General features: G+C 53.5%; 1 protein-coding gene across 1 annotated transcript in view; it reads left to right on the plus strand.

Moving 5' to 3' along the window:
• IRS2 (insulin receptor substrate 2) overlaps positions 1 to 25,028 on the plus strand; it is a 26,522-nt gene extending 1,494 nt beyond the window's left edge. The window contains exons 2-3 of the mRNA XM_029936443.1: positions 1 to 1,286; positions 22,543 to 25,028. Coding sequence (XP_029792303.1) covers positions 1 to 1,286; positions 22,543 to 22,547 — 1,291 coding nt within the window. The 3' untranslated portion in view covers positions 22,548 to 25,028. The remainder of the gene's footprint in view (positions 1,287 to 22,542) is intronic.
• Positions 25,029 to 26,317: the final 1,289 nt, after the last annotated feature.

A 26,317-nucleotide genomic window follows, 5' to 3' on the forward strand; every position in this document is an offset into this window, starting at 1 on the left:
CCTGCCCAGCATGCACGAGCACCCGCTGCCGCCCGAGCCCAAGAGCCCAGGCGAGTACATCAACATCGACTTCGGCGATGCGGGGGCTCGCCTGTCGCCGCCCGCGCCCCCGCTGCTGGCCTCGGCCGCCTCGTCGTCGTCGCTGCTGTCCGCCAGCAGCCCGGCCTCCTCGCTGGGCTCGGGTACGCCGGGCACCAGCAGCGACAGCAGGCAGCGCTCCCCGCTGTCCGACTACATGAACCTCGACTTCAGCTCGCCCAAGTCGCCCAAGCCGGGCAGCCGGGGCCGGGACCCCGTGGGCTCCCTGGACGCCCTCCTGTCTCCCGAAGCCTCCTCCCCTTACCCGCCGCTGCCCCCACGCCCGGCCGCCCCCGCCTCTTCCCTGCAGCCCCCACCGCCGCCGGGAGAGCTGTACCGCCTGCCCCAGGCGCCCCCTCCCCAGGGCCCCTGCGCTGCCTCCTCCTCGTCCTCCGAGACTGGGGACAATGGTGACTACACCGAGATGGCCTTCGGCGTGGCTGCCACCCCGCCACAACCCATCGCTGCGCCCCCGAAGCCGGAAGGTGCCCGCGTGGCCAGCCCCACGGCCGGCGTCAAGAGGCTGAGTCTCATGGAGCAGGTGTCCGGTGTGGAGGCCTTCCTGCAGGCCAGCCAGCCCCCAGACCCTCACCGGGGCGCCAAGGTCATCCGCGCAGACCCGCAGGGCGGCCGCCGCCGCCACAGCTCCGAGACCTTCTCCTCGACCACCACTGTGACCCCCGTGTCCCCTTCCTTCGCCCATAACCCGAAGCGCCACAACTCAGCCTCTGTGGAAAACGTCTCTCTCAGGAAAAGCAGCGAAGGGGGCGGCAGCGGTAGCCTGGCGGGGGGCGACGAGCGCCCCACGTCCCCCCGCCAGGTGCAGCCCCCGCCCCCCCAGCAGGCGCGGCCCAGGCTGCCCAGTCAGCCCGGGGGCGTGGTTGGGTGCCCGGGAGGCAGCGCCTCGCCCATGCGCAGGGAGACCTCTGCCGGCTTCCAGAACGGCCTCAATTATATCGCCATCGACGTGAGGGACGAGGCTGGGCTGTCGCCGACCCCGCAGCAGCACCCACACCCGCCGCCGCAGGGAGACAAGGGCGCCTGGGGCCGGACCCGCAGCCTCGGGGGTCTCATCAGCGCCGCTGTGGGGAGCGGCGGCGCCGGCGGGGTGTGCGGGGGGCCGGGCCCTGGCGCCCTGCCTTCTGCCAACACCTATGCCAGCATCGACTTCCTGTCCCATCACCTGAAGGAGGCCACCATCGTGAAAGGTGAGGCCCTGGCACCTTGCGGATGGCGGGAGGCGGGGCGGGATCTCAGGGGAGGGGATCTCCTTCCCTCCTTTGCTATCTTGACCCAGGCGCTAGAATCGTGGGCACGCCTCCTCCTTTTGCTTATCTTTGGCTCCGTGGCCAAAGTGGCCCAGGGGTCTTTGAGTTGGATGTGCAGCCTCAGGCACGTGGGAGATTGGGATTTATTGTTTTGGCCCCACCTTCTTGTTCTTTTCCCACACCCCCTCCTCTCCTGCTTCACAAGGCGGTTGCGGCCGTAGGTCACCCCCCTCACCCCAGAGTGCCAGCTGGGGCTGGGGGTGCTTGACCCAAAGTCCTGATTGGTCCCTCCCCTGTCTCTTTGTCTCCCTGGAACCGGGTCCCACCTGATTGCAGCTGAGCCTCAGAGTTCAGGAACAGAAATCTGAGAGTCCTTTAGAAAAGGAGCCTCCATGTGGTGGCCACCGCAGGGAGCAGTTGGGGAAGCATTGCAGGGGCTCTTCCATGGGAGACACTCTTTTTCCTCCCGAGGGTCTGAAATGGTGACTGTGTTTTGAGCCTGTCTGGGAGTCACCTGGTCTTGTTTGCTAGAACCCTGGATGGGCGGGCTGTGTGAAGCCCCAGAGATCCTGATGCCGTCAGTCTGGGGTGTGGCTTAGAAGGTGCGTTCTTAAGAAGTTCCCAGGCTGTGCGGGTGCCATTGGGGTGGGGGGTGGGCCGGTCCTCTGCTGGCTCTGTCCCTGGTCGACTCACCTGAGGAGGAGTGAGGAACGGGCCTCCCCCAGGGCACACTCAAGTGAGGCAGAGCCCAGGCACCAGAGGTTTCCAGAGTCTGCCCAGGGGATGGTGACGCGCAGATGGGACTCAGAATCCGTGCTTGGGAGAAAACCGGTGGAAGACTGCAGCCCGGTCCTTTCCAGAACCGTGGGACAGGACGGGGCCCCGTATTGTTGGTGGCGGTCTCGTTACCTGTCCGTGAAGAGTGGGAGGTGCCGGCGTGTTCCGAGGATCCGAGGATCTCAGATGTTGAGTGACGGGCCTGGGGGCGGGGAGGAAATAGAGGGGGGGGAATGTTCAGTTCACACGTTTCTAATTCTGGATCTTTCTGTGGCGGTGGGGGGTTGCTAGGGAAGTGGAGGCTCGTGGGATCTAGGGGACGCAAAGCAGTGACGGCGTTACGTGGACGCTGGCCTGAGGCCACCAGCCGGCTGGGTGCTGATCGAGGCGGCTTGGGGTCCGTGCAGCTCTTGTTGGTGAAGAACACGGGCCAGCTGAGTGGGATCTGAGTGCACCATAAGGCTCAGCACACGCCTGCGACTGGTAGTCCCTGGGATTTAACGGTACAGCCAGGGAGGAGACACTCTGTTCTAACACAATAGAGGAAGAGCTCTTTACCTTCTTGATAAAACTGCAGAATAAGAGATGGGAAGAGTCCTAGAGAATTAGCTGGAATATGGTGCATTAGCATCTAATGAACTCACTTGGAACCTGTCAGACGGTATCATACACCATGACTCTCCACTAAAGGTCACTTTCCCTAAAGTTCAGTGGGACAGTAGAGGCACTTGCAGAAAATTGCCGGTGAGTCCTGGAGCTGGAGGGTCCGCCGAATCCAGGACTGCACCCTGGGCAGCATGCCTGGAGGTGCGTGGAGAAAAAAGGCGGACACACAGAGATTCTTCTCAGTGTGCCCAGATGGGTGTAGGCCTTCGCCTTCCTGAACCAGAAAGGTTTTGCTGAAATCTGATTCTCATCGGAAAAGCAGCCTGAGAACCCAACACCTTTTACTCCTTTGGGCAAAGTAGGCGGCCAAAACCCAGCCTGGATTCGGAGGGCTCGGGGAGCGGCTCCTGGAGGAGCTGGGGTGCTCACGGGTTTGCATCCACACGCCGAGGAGGATCCAAGGCCTTTCTGATAAAGGAGATACATTCGGAAACGTGATCCACGTGTTACGATATAAGGCCCTTTTCCGACTCGGGAACATTTTAAACCGCGGGAGAGAAGTTGAGTTGGAGACCTGATTTTAGCTGATTCTGTTTTCCCACTAGTATACGATTCCTTTCGACCTATAGGATTCAGGACTGAGGCCAGGGCGGTGGTCACGTGCTCCAGGTGTCAGACGGAGATGGGTGTGGCAGCTGGTCGTCCAGGGTGTCTGTGGGCATTCTGGTAAACACCCTTGAAAGAAGGAAAAGGACTATTTTTAAGGAAAGCTGCAGCTGATCCATTGTGCCAGAACCACAGTCTGCGCAGACGACTACATGATAAATGGATTTCTAGTAAGCTTATCCGAACCAGAGAACAGGAGGATAGGAAAGACCAGGATGTCATCTTTAATGCATGTGGCCCCTGAACTGTGGTCCGCAGAGCCAGGGGGAAACAGTGAGAAACTCCAAACGGACGTCCACTTTTACGTAGCTCACTCACGTGTGCCTGGAGAGGGTTGTGTGTGGTGCTCATAAATGAGAAGTTCACAGGAGATAAGTGTCCTGGGGGAGGATGATGTATGAGAGGAAGGCTTGCAGAGCACTTCTTTGAAGATGAACTAGGAAAAGAACTCCCCAGGCCGTGAGAAGTGGTGTGAGTGTTCCCGGAGCTCCACGTGGGGAGATGTCATGAATTATACCAGCGCAGAGTAACTGGGGGTCACGGGGCGTGTGCGTAAGTGCATAAGTGGTAGCAAAGACATTCCTGCAGTGTTTGGTAAGTTGTCTGCCGTGTAATTGGGGAAGGTGGGACTTTGGTGTTAGGGTTTTCTAGGAGACAGTTAGTATACCTTAAGGGTGATGTGTGTGTGTGTGTGTGTGTGTGTGTAGGGAAGTCAGCCAGTGTGTCAGAATGCCGTTTGGGGAACTAGAAATGTAGTACTGGATTTATGCTTTAACACAGCATTTAAAACTTAACTTTATGCATTTCTGTGCTCTGAGGATAGGTGGGTGTGTATCGTAAAAGGTGCGATCTTAGTGGTCCCCTTGGTGGGATTTGTATACTAAAATGGGTTTCTAGGTATGTATAAGGCAGATTAGGTGAGAGTGACCGCAGGACATCTGCTGTTTAAATTCTGTGTGACAAGCGGAGGACATGTGTGTGTTCTGTGTGCAGAGAAGGTTAGGGTAAGAGGAAGCGTTCCAGAGGCCCAGTGCAGTCACGATTTTCTGTTTAAAAAGATTGCCTGTTGGAAGGCTTAAAACAAAGAACTGGCGTATTTTTAGAACCCCAGCAAGGCGGCTTGACCAGCCACATGCCCCTTCTTCTTCGGCTGCGCCTGCTTCCTGCTTGGTTGGCCAGCTCTTGTCGGAAGAAGATAATAGCGAACAGGCTCCTGCCCCGTTCCCAGGAACAGACAGCCAAGGTGCTGATGAAAACACACAGGCTTTCGTGAATGAAAGTCACGTGACTCGTTCTATTTCCTTTATCCTTTATTGAAAGAGAAACCTTTACAAAAATAGTACTTCGTAGAAGGAAGCGGAGTGTGTGGAGCATTAAGCCAGGGATCAGGAAACCGGGTTCTGGTTGCTGATCTCAGTGAGTCAGCGTGTGACACAGGGAAACCACTTAACCCCTCTCTCTCACTCTCCCCGTCTGTAAAATGGGGCAGTTGTAACCCTCTGGCCACTGGGAGGTCCAGGAGATCATGAAAGTCAAGTCAAGCCCTCTTCTCAAGTATCTTGCTGATCCAAAGACGCTGTTGGTCCTTACTACCTTGAAACCAGGAGTGTTTCGGGGAAAGTCACTTTTGCCAATGAGGGTTCCTAAAAACAAAATAAAAACAACAACTTCTAGTTCTCTGAAAACGGAGCAAAGACCTGTTTAAGAATTGCATGCCTTTTTTGCTTGATTGCCAATTCCACTCCAGTCTCTGGGAACCGCGTTTTCACCCTCTTTATTTAACTTGAGATTTTGTTCACAGATAATTATCAATTGCAAGGCAGTACTGTTTTAAATTACATAGTGGAATAACAACCGAGGAAAACGGCATCCTCATGCGGAAACTGTCTCGAGATAGTTTGTGTGTGTACCACGAGATACTGTCGACAGGGAAATTTAGAATTAGAATCTACATTTTGGAAGTGGATAGTGTTGACTCCTCACGTGGGATGTGTTAGAAGGAAAACAGAACCCTGTTGAACTTGGAGCTGCTGAGTCCGGTGCTGGCCTGGGTTTCAGGGTTCGGGCTGATTCAGTTCGAATAGCCGCTCCTGCCTGGGTTGGATTTGTTGGGTTGTCGGATGCCGTAGGGACCCCTCCCGCGTTGGATTTATTTGCCCTTCCACAGGCCCACGCCTCCTGAAAATAATTTTAATAGGTAACTAATGCTCTGTTTTCTTCAGAATTATATGTATTAGATGAATCTCGCTCTTCTGCAGAGAATTTCCAGCACTTAGTGACGGCATGGCCGCAGTGGGTTTTCTGTTAGGGTTCCAGAAAGGCATGTTCCGTAGGAGTCAGGTTCCAAGAGCCAGTTAACTGTTGGTATCAGATTTGGCAAGTGGAGAGGGGTTTTTTGTTGTTGTTGTTGTTGTTGTGGGTTTTTTTTTTGTTTTTTTTTGGGGGGGGGGTAGCCCAGAATCCAGTGTTCCCGTTCCACCTTAGAAACTTAAGGGAAAATGTAACTTTACTCTTTTATCTGCCCTGCCAAGTGGAGTGGGGAGAAACTCAGAGGGACGTAAAGCCCCGCCCCAAAGCCAGGTCTTAAGGGAGGCCACGAATAATAGGGGAAACTCTGTAGATTTTTCTCTCCTCCAGACATGAATAGAGTGTGTTTTTCTAGACCAAGTGGGCGAGGTAGGCGTTTTCATGTTGGCATTTTAATAAGCAAATGAAAACAGAGTTTTCTGAGCCTCCACAATGATCAGTTAGGAGCAGGTTTATTGATCAGGTGGTGGGTTTCTGAAAACAGCACGAGCCGAATTTAAATGGGGGAGACTCTGTGTGTGTTTTATTCAGCGGAACGTGTCCGGCCAGATGGCGGTGGTTTGTTTTTGGTAGATTGTTGGAGCCTGGGTTCAGTGTTCTCTTTGCTTCTGGCAACTGTTGGAGGAAATGCTGGGGTTCATAACTGTCCTGAAGACTCGAGCTCTTCCTAGAGAGCCGCAGAGACGCGTGTGGGCCGCACGCCGAAATCAGAGGCGGAAGGAAGTCGAGTCAAGGCAGCCGGATCGTGCGCTGTGCGCTGTCATCTTGCTCCGGGGATACGGTGTACGCATCACACGCGGATGCTCAAATAGAGTTGGCTTAAAGTTCCCAGGCTGCGTGTTGACCAGCGGTAAAACACAGTCCAGTTAGTGGTTCCGATTTCTTGGACTTGAAAATTATAAAATTTGTGTTAGGTAGCTTCTACATGTGCAGAGACATTGTAATACTTGATTAGGTAAACGTGTCTCCAGATGTGGCCCTGTTTTCTCATGCCACATGTGATATTCATGCCCACGGACCGGACTGTAAAATATGCCTTCCCTGTTGTGCTTTTACTGAGACTTGGAATAGCTGGCCAAAGACTGTGGTACATAATATACTTTAAAGATGAATGACCACATTATAGCACTTTATAAATACTGGCGGGGTTTTTTTAGTCTTGATTTTAAGGAGTATCACATTTTCCAGAAATAAATATGGGGGGGGTCCATTTCTTACATGGTCATGCTCCGAGAGGCTTGGTGTGAATGTTTTAAAAATTGAGAATCAACTACTGAATAATGCTCTATTCTCTAATCATGTTAAAACTTTATATCCTTAACTATACTTATAATCTTACTGTTGCTTTGATCTATCCATATGGTACTGGTATAAATACTTGAGTGAGATTAAAAATTTCAATGTTTTCCGTGGCTAAAAATGGGGATTATGAAGGTTCCATTATCTTATGTGATTTTAATTGTTACCTTAGAGCCCATGGTTATCTTAAGGATGAGTTATGCTTTTCCAGGGTATTAATGCATGATCTTTAATATTTGTGAACATTATACCGAGCTACCTCAATGCAGACTTACAAGCAGTTACTTAAAGCAGTCCGTCTTTTGCCTCCAAATTACGTGTAGCAATATCAGAACTGATGGACAATGAGTGAAAGAAGGCAGCTACAGCTAGAGATGATGAAAATGTGACCGTTGTTCTAATCAATACCGAAAGATTATTGCGCGCCCCGTCCCCTTTAGATCAAAATCCAAAGAACTGTTCAAAATCCAGAAAGTGGTGTTCTTTGCTTCATAGGGTTTAGATATGTTCTTACGTATGTAATCACATGATAATCCAAAACCTGGTGACGTGGGCTGGGCCGCTTCTTGGGAATGAGGAATCTGCAGCTTCCAGAGGCCAGGGGACTCGTTCAAAGTTCCTGGAGCCAGCAGGTGAACCCCGGAAAGGTGCCGATGGACCAGCAGCCTCCTCCGGACCTCGGTTCCCCAGCCTGTGCTCTTTACATTAGGTCACTGTTGTCTCCAAGTCCCACACATGGTCCGTGCTTTGGAAGCTCAAGGCCAATGGTTACATTAGGGTTTTGTGTAGAGCATCAGTGCAACTTTCAAGGTAACGTTTTGTTTTTGACTTCACTTGGGTGATAGTTCCTTAATTTCTCTCTTCTTCCCTCGGCTATTTATTCATCTGGAGTACAATGTGGGCAGTGAGGCAGGAAGGAGGGCGTGGAAGGAAAGCCCCCTAACTGTTTAAACCTGTGTTACACCTGGTGGTGAGAAGGGCTTGGAACTGGATACTGCTTCCGCGGCTGTCACTGTGTCTGTGGGTCCCAGAGTTGTTGCGGTCTCTGGTCTGTCCTGGGGGTTTCCAGATGCACTTCCTGGAGTTGTCTGCACACGCAAGGCTGTTTTTATTTCAGCGAACCAACTGCATATTTTACTTGATAGGATTCCGCCCTGCCCTCCCACCAAATACACGAAAATTCTTTCCGCCCAGCGTGGAGACCATCGGAAGAAAACACAGGGTCGTTCTGCGTGAGGAGAAGGGTTGGGGACTGCCGGTAACACGTAACTCATTTCAGGTTGTGAGCGCAGAGGCCGAGGGAGGTCAGACGTCTTTTCCAAGGTTGCCACTTAATTGGCTGGTAGCAATGTTTGCAAATATTATCAAGAACGAATAGAGTGTGCTCTATGCCTGTGGTCTTTTGTGTACTGATGAATAGCGTTCTCCCAAGATACGTCCTGTCCCTTCCAGCACAACCCAGCATCTGTGAAGTGGCATTCTGTCTTTTTTACTTGGGGACGTTTTAGTAAACTGCTTCATGCACAGACTGAAAGGTCCAGGGACAGGCAGGGAGAGAGGAGGCTGAGGCCCCCGAATAAGGGAGCGTGTTGTGAGTTGGGGGACTCGGCTGCTCACGCCACGCGGTCCGCGTTGACTGGAGAGGTAGAAGAGCGAAGCTTTGGCAGACGTTCGAGATCCTGTGCTAACTTGTTAGAAACAGAAAAAAGGAGAAGTTTCTTGGGATGATTCAAATGGAAGAGCCTCTAGTATCTGGGAATGTAAATTGCTCTTTGTGATTGGACTCTCACTGCGAGGTGTCTTTATTCCATAAGGAAAATATCAGGAACAAGTCCATTAGCGGTTTTCTAAGAAATGAGTCCTTAGCCTGTTTAACAGTGAATGAGCCTGTTTAAAAACTAACCGATTCCGAATTTGCCTGAGGACAGGTACGGATGCGTTGACTGATCAGCCTTGCGGGTGGGGACCTTCTGGGGACGATGACTTCACCAGTGCCCATTTTGTTTTCAAGACTTTTCTTCTGAGAAAAAAAACCATTTAACTGAATTTTTATATGAGGAGAGAGGGTTCTTCTGCCTTCCTGATGAGGGGACTGTGCCCCCAGGTTCAGAGGCGCGAGGGAAGACTAAACAAACAAAACCGTGCAAGCCCCGTGCAAGCCCCCTGCCTATTTTTTAAAAACTGTAACGGGGCTCCGCGGGCTGGTGCTTAGCGGGTGACGCAGGGTTTTGTTTACATTGGCTGTCACTCTCTCCGGCGTCCTCTGCCTTCCTAGCAGATGGCAGCCCCCGGGGCCACACGCCTGCCACCGTGAGCACCAGTGATCTACCTGGCCTCTGGGATGGGGGCCGCTTCCATCCCGGGCTCTGGGGCGAGCAGAGGCCGGGCGCCCCGTGTTGGGTCTGGCCCCGTGGAGCACTCACCGCGTTAGATGGAAAAGCCGTGGGAAGGAAGGTTCTCATGTGCTTTGCTCTGTCGGGAGTCTTGATAAAGCCTGCGACCTTTCCAGGGGTGAGGTTTGGGTCCCTTCCTTAGTGCAGCCTGGGGACCCAGCAGGGCTGCCCTGTCCGGTGTGGGTGGGGGAAGCCCCCCAAGTAGGGACAGTTGTCAGTCCGGGAATTCCCAGGCCTGCTGTGGAGGCCACGCCCACTCGCCCTGGGTGCGGTGCACCTGTCCGGCCTCCTTTCTGTCCTCTCTCGGGACCTGGGTGAGTGGGGGGCGGTGGTGAGGAGGGGGCGAGGGGTTGGAGATAGGCCAGGATGTTCTTACTAAGTTTAAAACCTGTGCAAATCGTGCTTTAGAAACTCAGAGCAATAATCGGGATTAAACAAGCCATGGATTAGTGTGCCCGCAGCCGCTTGATTTTGTTCGGTGAAAATAAATGGAGGCGCTGGAACTCGGGGAAGCTCCCAAACTCCCAAGATGACAGAAATTTCTAGAAAGGGAGATTCCGGTGGTCAGTTTCTAACATTACAGCCTGGATGCATTTTTTAAAAAATTTAATTCATGTTTATTTATATCTGAGAGAGAGAGAGAGAGAGAGAGAGAGAGAGAGAGAGAGAGCACGTGAGCAGGTGGGGGAGGGGCAGAGAGAGAGGGAGACACAGAATCCAAATCCGAAGCAGCTCCAGGCTCCGAGCTGTCAGCACAGAGCCCGACTCAGGGCTTGAACCCACAGACTGTGAGATCATGACCTGAGCTGAAGTCAGACACTTAACCTTCTGAGCTTCCCAGGAGCCCCTCGATGCATGTTTTAAAGGATGAATTTCTCAGGTGATTTGTGGCAATGTCGGCTTCTGTTTTATTCGTGTATGACCGCAGGGTTTTCGAAAGTTGTTTTCTGGCATAAAAGTGACCTAAAGTAGCGCTTTGTGATGCAAATGAAACAGAAAAGGGATCCTTTAGCTGCTGATACTCTGTTCCAGTTAGGTTTATCCAGTAAGGTTGTTGAGCACTTCTACAAAGAATGGTCTTTCATTTGCTAAGTCAGCTTCTAATGTAGGTACAGTTCGATTGAAAACCTTTAGGCATGATTTAGCCGAATCCATTACTTGCGAAACTGTAAATTCACATCACTTGCCCCTCTAGGATATTATAAACCCAGCAGAATCCAGTGATTTTACACTCAGCATCAGAAACAAGCTTCAGCTGGTTCAGTAAAAAAGTTAAAACTTGAATAATGCATGGTGTGGAAATATTTGGGGAGCCTGACAAGGTCCTAAACATTAATGAATTCATGCTCTGGTTTCTCCTCAGATTGTATAAATCTTTCGCCTTTTACTAAACATTAATGAATTTGAAAACATTCATTAGATTTTTACTTATTTTGACAACTCTTTCCAAATGAGCATGCTCATTTAAAGTTTGCGCAGGTCCCAAATGCAATGACAGTTTGGTATTTAGGGTCAGATCAGAATTTTAAAGATACAGTAGAACTGACTCACCCTCATTCCGTTTTACTTCTTATCATTATTTGTAGCTTAGCTTATCAGCACGGCTGGTTTATTAATAGTCTTTGTTCCAAATGAAATAGTCGCAGCAGTAAAATAGCCGAGTTTCCCCACACGGAGGATTTAATTAGGCTCCTAGAACGACTCTGGGTGATAAGCCCCGCCCCCACGACCCTGGAGTCTGTCTGCGGGCTGCAGCGTTCACAATTTTTTGGTTCTTCAGCCATTTCCTCAAGTTGAAGAGGGTTGAGCCAGCCCCCTGGTGGGGGTTCAGTCTGTGCAGACGCCCCAGCAGCCGCACGGGCCGTCTGAGGCCCCCCGCGTAGGCCGTCTGTGTCCTGGGCAGCCCCTCGAGCGCGCAGGGAGGTGGAGGGCCCTGCTGCAAGATTCCGAAGGAGCCCTCCAGTGTCGAGTCCCCCGCCGCCACACTCGCAGCTCCTGGCTGTGGCCCTCTGTAACCTGTGGGCAGCCTTGCCCAGGCAGCCATCCTGGGATTTCTCTCTGTGCCGTCTTTGCGTTCAGGGCTCATATTCCAGAAACTTCCCAGCACTCGGTTATTGGCCTCCCTCTCCTGTGCCATCTGATTCTCCCTGGCTCACCAGCCGCTCCTGAGAACAAAGATGCTTTCTTTCTTTTTTTTTTTTTAATGTTTCTGTATTTTGAGGAGAGAGTGTGAGTTGGGGAAGGGCAGAGAGAGAGAGAGAGAGAGCGAGCGAGAATCCCAAGCAGGCACTATCAGCGCAGAGCCCAGTGCCGGGCTTGAGCTCATGGACCGTGAGATAATGACCTGAGCTGGAGCCAAGTCGGACGCTTAACCAGCTGAGCCACCTGGGCGCCCCAAGATGCTCTCTCTGTAATTTGTCCGATTCGAGTTCTTTCTGCAAACTCACTCTTTCTTCTAGAACCTGGAGCTTTCATAGCCGCACATGTGGGAAGCTCAGCTTTGAGATGTTCACGGCTGCTGCTTGTCCACCGCTGCTCCTTCCGGACAAAGTGCACGGATAGATTCTAGTCACTGTCCTGATCCTTTCCAAATTGGGCTGTATTTTCTTAAGCTGCATCTTCCATTGTAGACAGGTGGACCCAAAGCCCTTCTGAAAGCACGATCCCTTCCTTTTGTGAGTATCCGTGCCCCGGCCAGGGAGGCCCTCCCGTCCCCCGCGGGGGCCCCCTTCCCTGGTGACCAGCCGCCCCCTGTGCTCACTGGGCCTCCTGCCCCTGACCGGACCCCTGCCCTCTTCCACCAGGACCGCGGTGGTTGGAGGAGGGCCGCCCGTCGGCGGGGCAGCTCTGTGTCCCCAGCCCGCCAGACTCGCGGGGGAGCTGGTCCCGGGAAGTTTCCTGTCCTTCTTACACATCCCCACCTTTTAACTGTTCTTTCCGGAGAACAAACAAACCTAAACCAAGAGGAACTTACGTAGTGGCAGCTCCGGAGAGTGGAAAGATAGGCTGTGGGCCCGAGGGGCCGAGGCAGAAAGGTTAGGTGTCCCTTCGACTTTCAGATTTAATCAGCTTGTTAAATACGTTTTCATTATAAAATTGCCAGGTGGCACTTGCTAAATACTTTTAAAATGTTTCGCTCATTTGAAAAATATTTAAGTGTAGGCTATAAAGAAATAGGTTTGGTTTCCAAGCTGAAAAGAAAAACAAAACGTACTCCGTTCAAATACAAATATAACTTCAAGTTTATATTTGAAACCTGGGAAATAAATTTAATTTTTAACTGTGTTCAGATCAGGAGGTATTGTAGGTGGTGATAAATGCTCCAGAAAATAAGGCTGAGAAGGGGGAGGGAAAAGGAGATGACTTGAAGGTGATGAGGAAGGTCTTGTAGTCATTAGGGGGAGATGCCATTTGGCCTGGGAAGGCCCGGGGGCAGAAGATTGCTGGTTTGTTCCAGAATAAGAAGTGGATCAGTGTGACTGACAGCGAGGGGCGAAGGGAAGGTAGGAGGCGAAGAGAGGGGCGTGAGCAGGGCCAGTGACCTGTGGAGTCCAGCCAGTCACTGTGAAGACCTCAGGTCATATGTGACAGGTGTAAAGTGTAACAGCCTTTGGAACAACATGTAGAGCATTTACACGCTTCTCTGCTGCAGTCTTCTCACTCTGCCGTTGTGTCTTTCCCTGCCTGGTGAGAGACACAGAGATTCCTGAGCTTCCTTCTCAAAAGTAGCCTATGACCGGCGGCCTGGATGTGGGTTGAGGCCCTGAGAGGTGACGGGGGAGGGGCACCGGGAGATGGAAAACGGCACGCACGGCACCCACGGCACCCACGGCAGAGCGCCTCTCTGCAGAATGCCTCCTTGAATACCTGTTTATAAGGCACCTTGTCATCTCAATGTTATTGGGTCCTCAGAGCCTCCTCGGGGGGCGTTCTTGTTGTTATGTTACTATTGTTAAAGGAAAAAACTGAGGCTGGGGGTGCCTGGGGGGCTCAGTTGGTTAAGCGTCCAAGTCTTACTTTTGGCTCAAGTTCATGGCTCCGTGCTGACAGCATGGAGCCGGCTTGGGATTCTCTCTCTCTCTCCCTCTCTCTGCCTCTCCCCCGCTTGTGGTGTCTCTCTCTCTCTCTCTCTCCCCCCAAAATAAGTAAATAATCTTCAAAAACCAACCAACCCACCTGAGGCTGGAGAGCCTCTCCGGGCCTGCAGGGAGCCGTTGGCCGCTCAGCTTGCTGCCACCTGCTTCTGTGCCTCCCAGGTCACCCCGCACCCTCTCTGGGGGCAGAAGGTCCTCCCTGGACAAACCATGGGTGCTTCCCGCACCTTCTCTGGGGGGAGAAGGACCCCCCCCCCCCCAGACAAACTGTGGGTGCGTCCCATCCATGCAGCCACGGACACCCGAGCCCCGATGCGGGGCGTTCTGCAGACTCCGCATTTCCCACGGAGCTGCCTCTCCCCTGTATCCGTCGAGAGCCCCCTTGACAGGAGGGCTCCTATGGGGCGAGCCAGAGCCCCGGCTTCCAGAACGTGGGAAGAGCTGGCGAGCCGCCGGCGTCGAGGCCCTGCCTCCTCCGCTGTGTGAGGAGGACAGACTTGCCGGCAGGTCCTGGTGGCTTGTTACAAACTTGGCAGGCGGCTTGGGTCTGTCCTTAGGACTCAGGGTCAGTTTGCTTAGTGTTTCTGAGATGATGTAAAACGCGAAAGCTGGTGTAGGCAAGTGGAGCTGACGAAACCAGATCCTGTTCCCGCCGGCAACCAACCGAAGGCCTCTTCCCTGCGTGGGCTCCGCCCCTGCCCCTCAGGCGGTGCTCCCCTCCTCCCGGCCAGAGAGGTGACATTTAGATTCTCCCGGCAAGTTCTGGAAAATAGGCTGTGCCCGTGGGCCTCCTTGATGTCTCTGTTTGCTCAGGGACGTCTGAGCTCGATGTTCGAGGCCTGGTGGCGGCGAGTCTGCGGGTGGGGCGGCTCCAGGCTCGTGTCTGGGCCCCTGTGGGTTCTGCCCTTGGCCGTGGAGCCCTGAAGGTTCCCGCACCCCAGCTCCCTGGCGGCCCTGCTCTCCCCATGCTCGGTGGAGCCAGTTGACTTTCTTCCTGTTGCCCTCTGTTTGGTTGTTTTTTTTTTTTTTTTTTCAAAAAAAATGTTTTATGTTTATTTATTTTTGAGAGACAAAGAGACACAGAACACAGGCTGGGGAGGGGCAGAGAGAGAAGCAGACACAGAACCCAAAGCAGGCTCCAGGCTCCACGCTGTCAGCACAGAGCCCGACCCCAGGCTCAAACCCATGAGCCATGAGATCATGACCTAAGCTAAGTTGGACTTTAACCGACTGAGCCCCCCAGGCACCCCTCTTTTCAATCTACTCTTAAAGTTCTAGCAGATTCTGCCGGCTTCGAGGGACAGGTCAGGCTGATGGCGGGCCTTCGTCCAGTTCCGGAGTGACGTCCACCCCTCCCGGGCCTCGGCAGCTGGGGTGCTGTGTCCCTCTGCGGTTGGGTGTTTGGTTCCTTCTCGATTTCTTCTCTCTGGGGCCGCGTGTGATCATGTGTGTCTCACGGGGTCCCCGTGTGCCTCCAGGAGGAGTTGGAGGTCAAGACTCGCCTGCTCTTCCCAATCTCCCAGGAGACCTTGGGAGACCCCAGCGTGGGGTCCAGGGCCCCTGGTGTGTGAGGTCCCTCCCAGCACTTGAGCTGGGAAATGTCCACCAGGTCCGGCCACCAAGTCCTGCTGAGGCCGCAGAGCAGAGTCTCCAAGCAGCCTTACTCTGTTGGGACTCCCAGCGAGAATGACAGGGAGACACCATAGTTCTGGCTGGAAGAGCAGTGCAGGTGTTTACTGCACCCCGTGCTGTCTGGGGGTGGGGGTGGGGCGCCTGCAGGTCAGGGATGGGGCAGGGGTGCAGTGGGGGCAGGGCGCCTGCAGGTTAAGGATGGGGCAGGGGTGCGGGTGGGGGCAGGGCGCCTGCCGACTGGGCGTGGGGCTGGGCGGTAGGACCCGCAGCCCCCTGTCCCTGCTCCAGGGGCACGTCCAGATCATAGTCCACGCCTGCTGTCTTCCTCAGGTTTACTTCTCCGCAGCCGAACGTGACAAAGACGCTTGGTAACTGAGCACTTGTCATTTCTCATTACCGAAACGTTAGCAGATAGCGGCTCGTTTGGATGCGGATTTTCCGAGGGGTTTGAGGGCTTCCCCGGGTGCACTGGGCTGAGGGGCGGAGACCCCTGTCGAGGGTCTGGGTCCGCGGTGGGCCTGGTGGCCCCACTCCGTGCCGCCTTCCAGCACGATTAGCCTGGAGTCACCCCCAGAGGAACAATTCTTGCTGTGTTCTGCTCCGTCCAATTAAAACAAGCCTGTTCATCCCACCGGGAGCTGTGTGCCATTGTGTTTGTGCGCTCAGCGGTTGTTTATTTGCTGCTTCGAGTTGCACTTGCTCGTGACGTCACCGCGGGCATAGTTTTCAATGAAGAAAGGGCCGCGATGGCAAACGTGCCCGGAGAGGGGGCGGGAGGCGTCCGGCTTTCTTTGGCAGCGAAGGGCCGCCCGGGCTTATTAAGAAGAAGTCTTTGTAGTTCAGAACGAAACATGTGGTTACGTGCAGGAATCATTGAAAGGAGCTGGAAGAAAGCTGGGGGACCCAGCTGCCCCGGGGCGAGCTGTGCGGGGGAGGGGGAGCCTGTGCACCAGGAGAGTCTCTAGACGGCGTTGGACTTCCTGGTCTGGGACGTTCATACATGGCGTCTCCTTGGGTGCTGGCCCAGTGGCCCAGGGAGGGCCTCCAGGGAAGGAGAGCGGTGTCCCCATTTCCACAGGAAGGGGCAGGTGGGCGGCGACCCCAGGACCCCCGTGCCGCGGACGGCCATGACCGTCCACACCCAGGTCACAGTGAGCCATTGGAATGGCATGTGGCTTAAGGCGTGGGGAAGGCTTGACCTGAGTCATTCCTGAGCTCCTAGGATGCTTTTGAGATGAGTGACCTTGGTGGGAAGTGGCTGGGGGCTGGCAGGGTGGGACCCTCAGCCTTGGTCTTGCTGGGGGCCCCTTCACAGGACCCCCGTTCCCTAGAGGAGATCGCTGGGCAGGGGCGAGGCAGGGCGGGGGGGGGTGTTCCAGAATGTCCCCGTTTTCTTTAAACATTTCTTTTTTGTTCTTGTGATGAGAGACAGGCACTTTATTGCTTATTACATTCTAGTTCTAATGTACGTTAAATGTGAAAAACCCAGTCTATGTTAGAATCCTGAAGGCATACCGTTTCCACCGTACTCACAGGTCTGTTTCGTCTTCACGGAGATTATTTGAGTGGTATTTGGCATAATTTCAGACTTCCAGAAAATGCCTATTTTGATTTCAATAATAAAGACAAAGCAATGGAGTCATAAAAGTAAAATAACCTCAGTAGTAACTCTTAAATATTTAGCTATTTGAAGGAAAGGAGGGTGCAACTGAAGTGATCTGTAACAACAGGGTGTTGTGAGGGTGGATATATACTGAATAAATTATTATTATTTTTAAATATTTTTGTTTTTATTTATTTTTGAGACAGAGAGAGAGAGAGACAGCATGCGCAGGGGAGGGGCAGAGAGAGAGAGGGAGACACAGAATCTGAAGCAGGCTCCAGGCTCTGAGCTAGCTGTCAGCACAGAGCCTGATGCGGGGCTCGAACCCACGAACCGTGAGATCATGACCTGAGCCGAAGCTGGACGCTTCACTGACTGAGCCCCCCAGGCGCCCGAATAAATTATTATTGTACACTCCTTAATTCTGCAGGAAGAACAATATTTAGATTTGAGAGCATCAGTTTTGTAGTCTACATAAAATACTCATCTTTTGCATCAGTATACACTCCTAAACATAATAATGCATTAAATCTGAGGAACGAATCGCACTGTTCGTAAAGTATTTGCAGTTTTAGCTCACGCGCTCGCACCTGGCTCAGCTGTCTGTCTGTCCCGTCTCTCAGCACAGAAATGGAACACAGTCTGTTCACAAATGATCCAAGACAGAGCATCGGGGTATTTGGGCCCTTCTGGAATCTCAGGCCCAGTGTGTTATAACCTCCCCTCTGTTACAGCTGAAAGGGCAGTGCCGTCAGATGTCTGTAATAATCGTATGTACTTAGTACTTGGTGGTATGTGTGAAACACCGAATGAAAGAGCCGGAGGTAAGGGAGATTTTCCCCGAAGTGTGCCGACCTTGTAAATGATTTTACAGCGTCCTTGCTCCCTTCCAGGGGGGCCTGTGGCGGGAGCGCAGGGTGTTCAGGCAGGGCAGCATTTCTGACGGACGCAAGCTCGCAGAGTATTCAGGGGGGTCGGGGAGCCTCCAGGTGGGACACCCCGACGGAGCTGACTACTTCATCCTGCTCCTGGTGGCCTTCCTCGTGCTGGGGGCTGGGGTGCTGCTCACCACACCCCTCTGCTGCTGAAATGCAGAAGCATCCATAGGCAAGTGAATGAGCGTGGTCATGTTCCAATAAAACTTTATTGACAGAAACAGGTGACAGCCCAGATTTGGCCTAACTTCACTGACCCCTTCCTCAGAATGTCACTCTGCTGTGGGGTGAAGGGCTTTCTTCTCTCTTGGGCCTCAGACGGTTCTAAGTTCCCTGCCCCTTTAGAAATCTTTGTGGTGTTGTTGTTGTTAACTTTTCTGCCTGTGAGATGTGGCAGAAAATAAACCACATGGCCTTTTAGTTCAACTTAATTCATCAGAGCTTTAGACGGGGCCTGACAAGCATCATGCCAGATGCAGGGGGCAGGCAGGTGCCAGTGGCAGCAAGCCATCGCCTGGGTGGCATTTTGTGTCTCTGCGGGAGTTTTGTAACGTGTGTAAACTCCAGGGCCCATGGGACAGTTGTGGACCTCCTGTCCCCCTCCTCAGCCCCCCCCCCCCCCCCCCCCCCCCCCCCCCCCCCCCCCCCCCCCCCGTCTCCTTCCTTGTAGGAGCGGAGGGCGATGGCCCCGGGAGCCTTGCGTGCAGAGCCCTGGGGAAGGGCCCTCCGTGGCTGCCGACCAGTCACCGGTGCGCCCTCACCTCGCTGCCACCTGCAGGTCTGACGTTCCATGGCTTAAGAGCAGGGCCCCCCAGCGCTGCAGGGGCACTTTTGTCCCTCGGGGGCTGTGCTGAGGAAAAACCAGGGATGTTTCTCCCACGCCGTTGGACGCTGCTCCGGCCGGCCTGGTGGAGGACTCGAGCCGTAGAAGATGGCTGGGGGACGGGCACGTCGGGCTGTTCCATACCAAGCCCCGAGAAGAAAGGAAGGCCGGGCGTGGGGTGGAGGTGGCGCAGGCCCCGCCTGCAGAAGTCTCTGCCCGATGGCGAGAAGGTTCGGGGCAGCAGCTTCCAGGCCAGGACACCCGGCGGCTACCATGTCCCGCGACTAAGACAGGGTTGGTGACAGGAGCTGAAGGAGGAGAGCGGCCTTTCATGAACCTCGGCGCTACCCCAGGGCTACGCCTTCTCCCCCCACCCCTCCCCTCTTGCCGCCCCATCTAGCTGCACATTTCTTCCAGCAGGGCTCCCAGGAGGGAACGATCTCACTGGTCTGGAAAGGGTGGCCTCAGGGGCGCCCAGTCAGTTGAGCGTCCGACTCTTGATTTCAGCTCAGGTCGTGATCCCAGGGTCGTGCGATCGAGCCCTGAGTCAGGCTCCACACTGAGTATGGAGCCTGCTTGGGATTCCCCCCTTCCCCCCTGGCACACTCGCTCTTTCTCTCAAATAGAAAAAGTAGAATGTGGGATCTCCTATAAAAGACACGCGCCAGCCTTTCGCAAGCAGGGTTGGTAACTTACTGCCCCCCCGTTGGTTCTGGGCAACTACTTCCTCCCTGTTTTTAAGTTCTTTTTTTCCTATTTAAATGAAAGTTCAAGCAACCGTTTTTCTTAGAATCTCTGGCTTGCTGGTTATCACACCTAACCTTACTTTATTATTTTTTTTTTGGGTGTTTTCAACAGTGTTTTGCTTTTAGTCAAGTAAGGAGATACTGAATTATCAGGTTTATTTTTCTAGGAATTTCTCATGTAACTGAAAAAAAGTTTATTTTCTCTTGTAATCCTGTGTGTCACATCAAAGGTTTAAGTAGGCCAAAGGACACGTCTGGGCTCGCCAGAGGTTTCTTTCTCTCCAATCATAGTTGCCGCTAGAATTATAAATTTTGATTTTGAGAAGTATGTTGTGTTATTTGTCATTCTGGTCAGTAAGTGCAACACCCCTGATTCACATGTGCCTGAAAATGTTGAGTCGTTTGTGCCTACTAAGTGCAGATGCGCTTTCTTGGGGGGGGGGGGGCGCTGCTCCGTGCAGCTGTGAGCCCCCACCCACCACAGAGTCCGTGGGGGCTCTGCCTGCGGAGGGCCCCTGGGGGGCTCGCCCGGAGCCCCGAGTGAGGCGGTGCGGAGCCCTCCCTGGAGCTCTCCCTGGGGCCCCGCGTGGAATGTGGGCGCCCAACGAGGCTCTCTTCAGAGAGAACTGGTGTGTTCACAGACAGTGTTGTACCCCGAATTCTGGACGCTGAAATACTGACCGTGAAGCCCGACACCTGCAGACCCCACCTTCATGGGAACTCGGAACAGGGAGGCGCTGGGTGGGAACGTGGTCTCACACTGTGCCGGAACCCGTCTGCCCTGGCGCAGGCTTCCCTGACTCACCCCTGAAACACTCTGGTCCCGATGCGCACAGTCCTCTCCAGGCACCTGTCTGGCATCGTGGGCCCGGCGCACCGTGGCGGCCATGTCCATGGTCTGACTTCCCTGCCGTCCGCCATGATGATGCCCCCTCTCTTGTTTAAGGACAGATTGGGTAGTGCTGCGTTTCCTGTTTCTTTCTAGATCTTTTTTCTGTTCGTTTGTAAAGCCGCGCAGAGTGAAGGTGAGGCCTCTGAGGACAGCTCTCTTGCTCATTTGCGTTCCGACTGTTCTTGTAAATGAGCAGTAAGTGTGTGCATGTTCCTGGTGGTGTTTACCTCTGGTCCGTCTTGTCCGTGTCCTTTTCCTCAGCAGTGATGGTCCTCGGGACCTGGTTGGGGTGTGCCCAGCCTTCTCCTTGCTTCCCTCCCTCCTTCTGCATCTGAGCAAGGACGCCTGACGAACACAAGCTGTCTCTGTTGGGCATGAGGCCTCCGCCGGCTCCCGGGACCGCAGGGCATGGGGGTGGCACGCAGGCTCAAACCGAGGGGTGGGAGTTGGGAGCACGGCTGGGCGGCCGCGTGGACCCGGGTCCTGGTGCCGTGGGGCCCTCGGTCCCGGGGGGGGGGTTGCTCATGCATATCTGTGCCTGTCAGCATGCTGGGGCCCTGCACACGTCGTGCTGACCTCGGCCTCCGCGCTGGTGGCTGGCTGACCTCTTCCTGCCCACGGCCAAGAGCAGGTGCCACTCACTGTGTGGGCGTGGTCGCCTCCCCGGGCATCAGGGGCCCTCCCTGCCCCTGTGCGGGATCATGTCCTTACCCCCCCTTTAGTGGGCAGCCCAGGGCCTAGCATCTGCAGGAGTCGTGGTCCTTCCCATCCCCCCGCTCTGGCATGCCCTTAGCTCTCCCCACTGGTGACCGTGGCCTGGCCAGCCTTTAGTGCCAGGTGTGTAGGCTGCTGCCCCTCCCAGCAAGAGGCCAGCTGTCTGGGGCCTGTGGGGTCTCCCTTCCCCCATCAGCACCCTGGGGGGCCCAGGGAGGCCCTGGCCCTGGAGACCTCCTGGAGCTCACCAGCGCGGGAGTCCAGGGTCTCCGGCGCTGCTCAAGCACAGAATGAGGTTCTGACACTTGCCCGTCACAAAGATCACCTGCTAGAGCTGGGGATGTAACTGTGGGGGTTGCTTCAGGACAGCGAGGCGTCCGGTCCTGACACGCGGGCCAGCTCGCCGCGGTGCTGGTCGCGGTGGAAGGTACTTCTCCCGGGAACGACTCACCCGCGTTTCTAGGAGTGCGCTGACGTTTGGGGTCAGGGATCTACCTGCTGTTTTCGGGATAACAGCAGGCGTTTCAGCCACATTTAGCTCATCATTCGTGCAAAAATAAAGTAAACTGTTGGGTCAGCAGATCGACTGCATCTTGGCCACCTGCTCCGGGGCGGCTGGGGGCTCACCTGGCACTCAGGGCCTCTGTGACAAAACACATGCGCGTTCTGGGGAGAGGCGCAAGGCCCCGGTGGGTCCTAGCGAGCGCCTGCTCCTCAGGGGACGCAGACCTGGGGGTCTGGGCCCTCACGCGGTCCCTCACGGGGACAGTGACGAAATAGCCAGCTAGAGGGCGCATCTTTCCCCAGGACAGAGTTTGGTTGCTATTTCCACTTTGGGGAACAGTTTGCCTGTTTTTTAAAGGACTTTGTGAAAATAATAAAATATGGTAGCCCTACCCCGAAATACTGTATTCTAGGGGAATGTTTAAAGAAAGAGTCATGAAAAGGTATGTGGGCGGCGGACGGTGGCAGCGGCCTGTCTGTCAGCTGTCAGCTCAGAGCCTGGCGCCTGCTCGGGATTCTCTCCCTCCCTCTCTCTCTGTCTCTTCCCTGCTCATTCTCTCAAAATAATCTTAAAAAAAAAAAAGCAACCAAAAGCTTAAAAAGACAATTTGCCCTGAAATGTCAGTCTCTCAAGCCGGTCAGTTCCTTAAAGAGGAGCGTATAAAGTAGGAATATGCCAGAAACGATGGAAATTGGGAACCGGTCCCAGGAGCTCAGTCCTCGGGCCTGGAAGGGAGGGCGCAGTGGGAGCTGGTGGCCGGTCTCCAGGCCCTGTCGCCACGGGGCTCCTGGGAGTAGGTGCAGGAACCTGGCCCCGGCCCGGCGGGCCGATGAGGAGGGTTTGGGGCGTGTCTCCGCAGGGGCTGGTGCGGCACAGTCATTTCAGGGACAGAGGACCCTGTGCAAGGGCTTCCCGGGGCGGAGTTCAGCGCCCTTTCTCTCTCCAAGGACCAGGGCAAGGGCATCCCGCTCTGCCCGGGCCTCACAAGCACACTGGCCACACTCTCGCCTGGCTGCCGCCCTTCCTGGGACCCTGGTGGGGGCGGGGGTGGGGGGCTCCCCCTCCGGCTGTCCCCGGGGAACGGAATGAGTGAGTGGTTGCTTCCCAAGGGACCCCCGTGGCGAAGGCGGCCGAGAGGACCCTTGTCTCTAAGGGACATTGCGCTCTGGACGGTCACCGCTGACGCTTCTCCTTTCTTTTCCAGAGTGAGGATCTGTCTGGCTCCGTCGTCCTGACCTCGCGCATCAGAGAATGACTTTACGAGAAGACGCTCGGTGGTTTTGTTGTTTTTTTAATCTGAAGCTGCTTACGATTTTCTTTTGGATCTGAGCAAGGACTACGTTTGGAACACCTAGGACCATGGTGGACTCTGGACCCCCAGGACAAGGACACCTGCCCCCCCTCGCTCGCGCGGGGGCACGCGCCGCTCTGCTGCTTGTGCCGTGTTGCATTTGCTGTTTCACCGAAGTCGCCGAAGCAGGCCTTCTCAAGAACCGGACGTTTCCATTGGCCCTTTAGATCGTGGCCGGGGTCTTCTCACCTGTGTTGTGGCTGAGCAGTTTTGCCCCTCAGCATGCTGGGAGATGCTCCCACACCCGAGAGTGGTACAATCTGGTCTTTACCGGCATGCACTCAAAACGACCACAGTCCTACCTCAGTCAGGTGAAGCCGGATTCGTGCGGCCGGGGGCCGGCAGGACCTCCTGTACATAGATGTCTGCTGAGTGTGTCTGAGTGCGGCCTTCAGCCTTATTTAATGGTCCCAGGACGCAGCGGCTCCGTGGATCCAATCCAGGTACCTGCGTGTTTACTCAGACCGAGCCCAGTGCGGGACTGACGCTTCTCAACGGAAATGCACTTTGGGATTAGACTTCGAAGATGGGTTAATAAATAATAATAATAATTATATGTAACTGAAGCAACCTACTTTTGAAAATCATCAACTGTATTGGGTAGCGGGGGGAAGGGAGGGGTCTGGGGGGGTGAATATATCTTTTTACCTTTAACAGACTTGTTTGATCTTCTCTGCGTAGATGTTTATGTAGGTACATCCGATTGCAAAAGGCTTTGATACTATTTACAAGCGCCAGTGTCTCTGCCCCCTTAACCTTGAGCCTGCCTTTCTTTAGCCAAAACTCACATAGGCTAGTGATTCACGGCGGTCACAGCTTCGGCAGGTTTGACAAAAATGTGTTATCTTTACTCAACGCTACCGTGTTGGCCAACGAGGTGGCCTGAGCAACAAAAAAAAACAACAAGAAAAATTGAAAAAGGAAAGGGAAGGAAAGAACTTGGTAAAGGTATCCCGGCCCCTCTGTTGTCAAGGGAAGAAGAAAGAGAGGAGGACAAAGAACCTCACGTTACCTGTGACTTGTCGGAAAACTTCCTGGCGAGACGACCCTCGTTTTGTGTTTTCAGTGTTCTGGAAAGATCAGTGTTGTGGCAGTCATTGCGGGCGTCCTCGAAACTGCTGCCTGGCCCGGCAGAAGGTCACGGGCCTCGCTGCCCCACGTGACGGGGCTGCAGACCCCCTCCCAAGGGCGCGTCCGCTCGGCCTCCTGGCGGATGGGCCTGGGGAGGCTACACGCATTCACTGGAGATGGGAGCTTTGTTTTTCTTTCTTTCTTTTTTTTTTTTGGAGAAAAAAATATATAAATATATAGATATATATCACTATAGAATAATGCATTAATAAAATGAGGCTTTTTTAGAGGAAGACCAATAAATTCAATGTCTTAAAAATATATTTAACGACAATGCAAAAGTCTTCCTGCTTCTGTACTGAACTTCTAGAACAGAGGATTGTAATCGCAAGACAAAGTTGAATGTAAAGTGACCCCCCCAAACATTTTTTTAAAGTTTTACTTTTCTAAAGTTACACATCACAACAGCATATAGACCGGACTATCTTAGTTTGAAGGTCAATTTCAGTGTATAATACATATACTTTATTAAAATGTATAAAAACATCCTAAAGTTTGGATTTATTTAGTTTTGGGACTCGGAATCGATGGGTGGTATTCGCTATGTAACCTCCCCCACACCCCCTCTTGCCCCCTCCCCGCCCGCCCCCCCTGCCCTGGGTACAGTGGGCCTGAATCTGGACCCTGTTGGGATACAGTGTATGATGTGTATTTAATTAGTCCTCTATCCTTAGAATAGTCATACCTCTCTCCAAAGGCTCATGTTCTTAACTGCAGCTTACAAGAAGCAAAAGAAAAAGTTGATAATATACTAAAATTTTCCTCTATCCTGTACATTTCAAAAAAAAGGCATATGCAATATTTACATTTTTAATTTAGTTTACAGAATGGAACCAAAATGTATAAATGTTATGTTTGCTAAAACTTTGCAATGTACATTGGATCTTTGTACATTTTGCCTGACTTACCTTAAATTTAAAATATTTTTTGCTATATAAACTTTAACAGTTATTAAACAGTGTTTTCTTTTGGGGTACGTATTGTTTCTGGATATCAAGATGTTAAATATATTTCTTGCTATTGTGATATGACAAGACTTCCTTGCTCTGTCTTCCACTGTCCACGCTGTACATAGGGCCCATGTAATACTGCTGGAGACGGCGACAAATGGAATTAGAGTAGTGCACTGTATCTAGTCTGGCTTGATCATGGATGCGCTCCTTAACAGCCATATGCAATAAAATAAAATACATTATTTATGAAATGAACAAGGCCTTGAGGATTTTTTTCCCCCCGTGTGGTTCCGAGTCTCACATGAAGCCACTCTCCTCCTGGGATTTTGAGTAAAAAAGTGAAGGTCTTAAAGTATTTGGATGCCTCTTCACTTAAATACTTTTCATTCTGGCAACCCGAGAACTACCCCCCCCCCCCCCCCCCCCCCCCCCCGCCAGAATGTATGAAAAGTAAGTGTAGGAAGCAAACGTTTCCCGTGCGGGGCACAGAAAGCTTGCAGAGCGCGGATGGGTACTGCTCCTGGCGCTGCGCGAACACCCTTTCCTGTTGGGGACAGCCGCCCTCCCCGCGGCACAGATGTGCACAGCAGGTGAAGTGACCTGCCAGGGGGCACGCGGCCAGAGCGGGCCTCCGAAAGCCCATCGCAGCCTCCTGGGGATGCGCACCTGCGGAAGGTGAGCGGCTGCGCATGCGCGCATCAAAGCAGCCTCCTCTCGGCCGGCAGGTGCGCCTCCGGAGGCAGGAAATGACAAAAATGATGCCTCTAGACTTTTATTGAGCGGATGGCTTTCCCTCCTTCTTAGAAATAATTCCTCTGTACCTGCGCTTTGCCCTAAACTTACAGAAGTGCAATAACATCGGTGTTACCAGAGCAGTTGGAAGGTGGTTTTCAATGTTGGTTTTAAAAAAAATTTTTTTTAACATTTATTTTTGAGAGAGAGATACAGAGTGTGAGAGGGTGAGGGGCAGAGAGAGGGAGACACAGAATCTGAAGCAGCCCCAGGCTCTGAGCTGTCAGCACAGAGACCGACACGGGGCTTGAACCCACGAACCATGAGGTCATGACCTGAGCCGAAGCCGGATGCTTAACCAACTGAGCCCCCCAGGTGCCCCTCAATGTTGGCTTTTAAGGCAGGAGACTGGCAAAGGGGATTCCAGGCGGCCGTGCAGGCTGGTCGGGCCAGGACAGAGTCCCCTCAGGGCTCCTGCTGGACATAGAAGGACGGCCTCTGGGCTGGACACCCCTGAAATCTATTTTAATGAGAGGGCAGCTAACAGCCGCCGTTCTCGGGAAGGCGTGTAAGGTAGAAATCGGCAAATGTCTTCACCCCAAAAGAGTCGATTGTAAGAAGCGAGGAGTTGCAGAGGGCCACGGATGCCAGGAATGCGCACTCTGGCGCCATTTAGAAACTGGAGAGGGGCCACGTGACCGTCAAGCTAACGGTGGGAAGAGTTTGGAGGAGTTTGATTCTGACCCATGGACGGTCTCGGGAGCCAGCGTGGAGGACGCAGGCTGGCTCCCGGCCGCCCGGTCTGTCCACTC

This window comes from Suricata suricatta, chromosome 4 (assembly GCF_006229205.1).
Source record: "Suricata suricatta isolate VVHF042 chromosome 4, meerkat_22Aug2017_6uvM2_HiC, whole genome shotgun sequence".
In the NCBI taxonomy this organism is placed as follows: Eukaryota; Metazoa; Chordata; class Mammalia; order Carnivora; family Herpestidae; genus Suricata; species Suricata suricatta.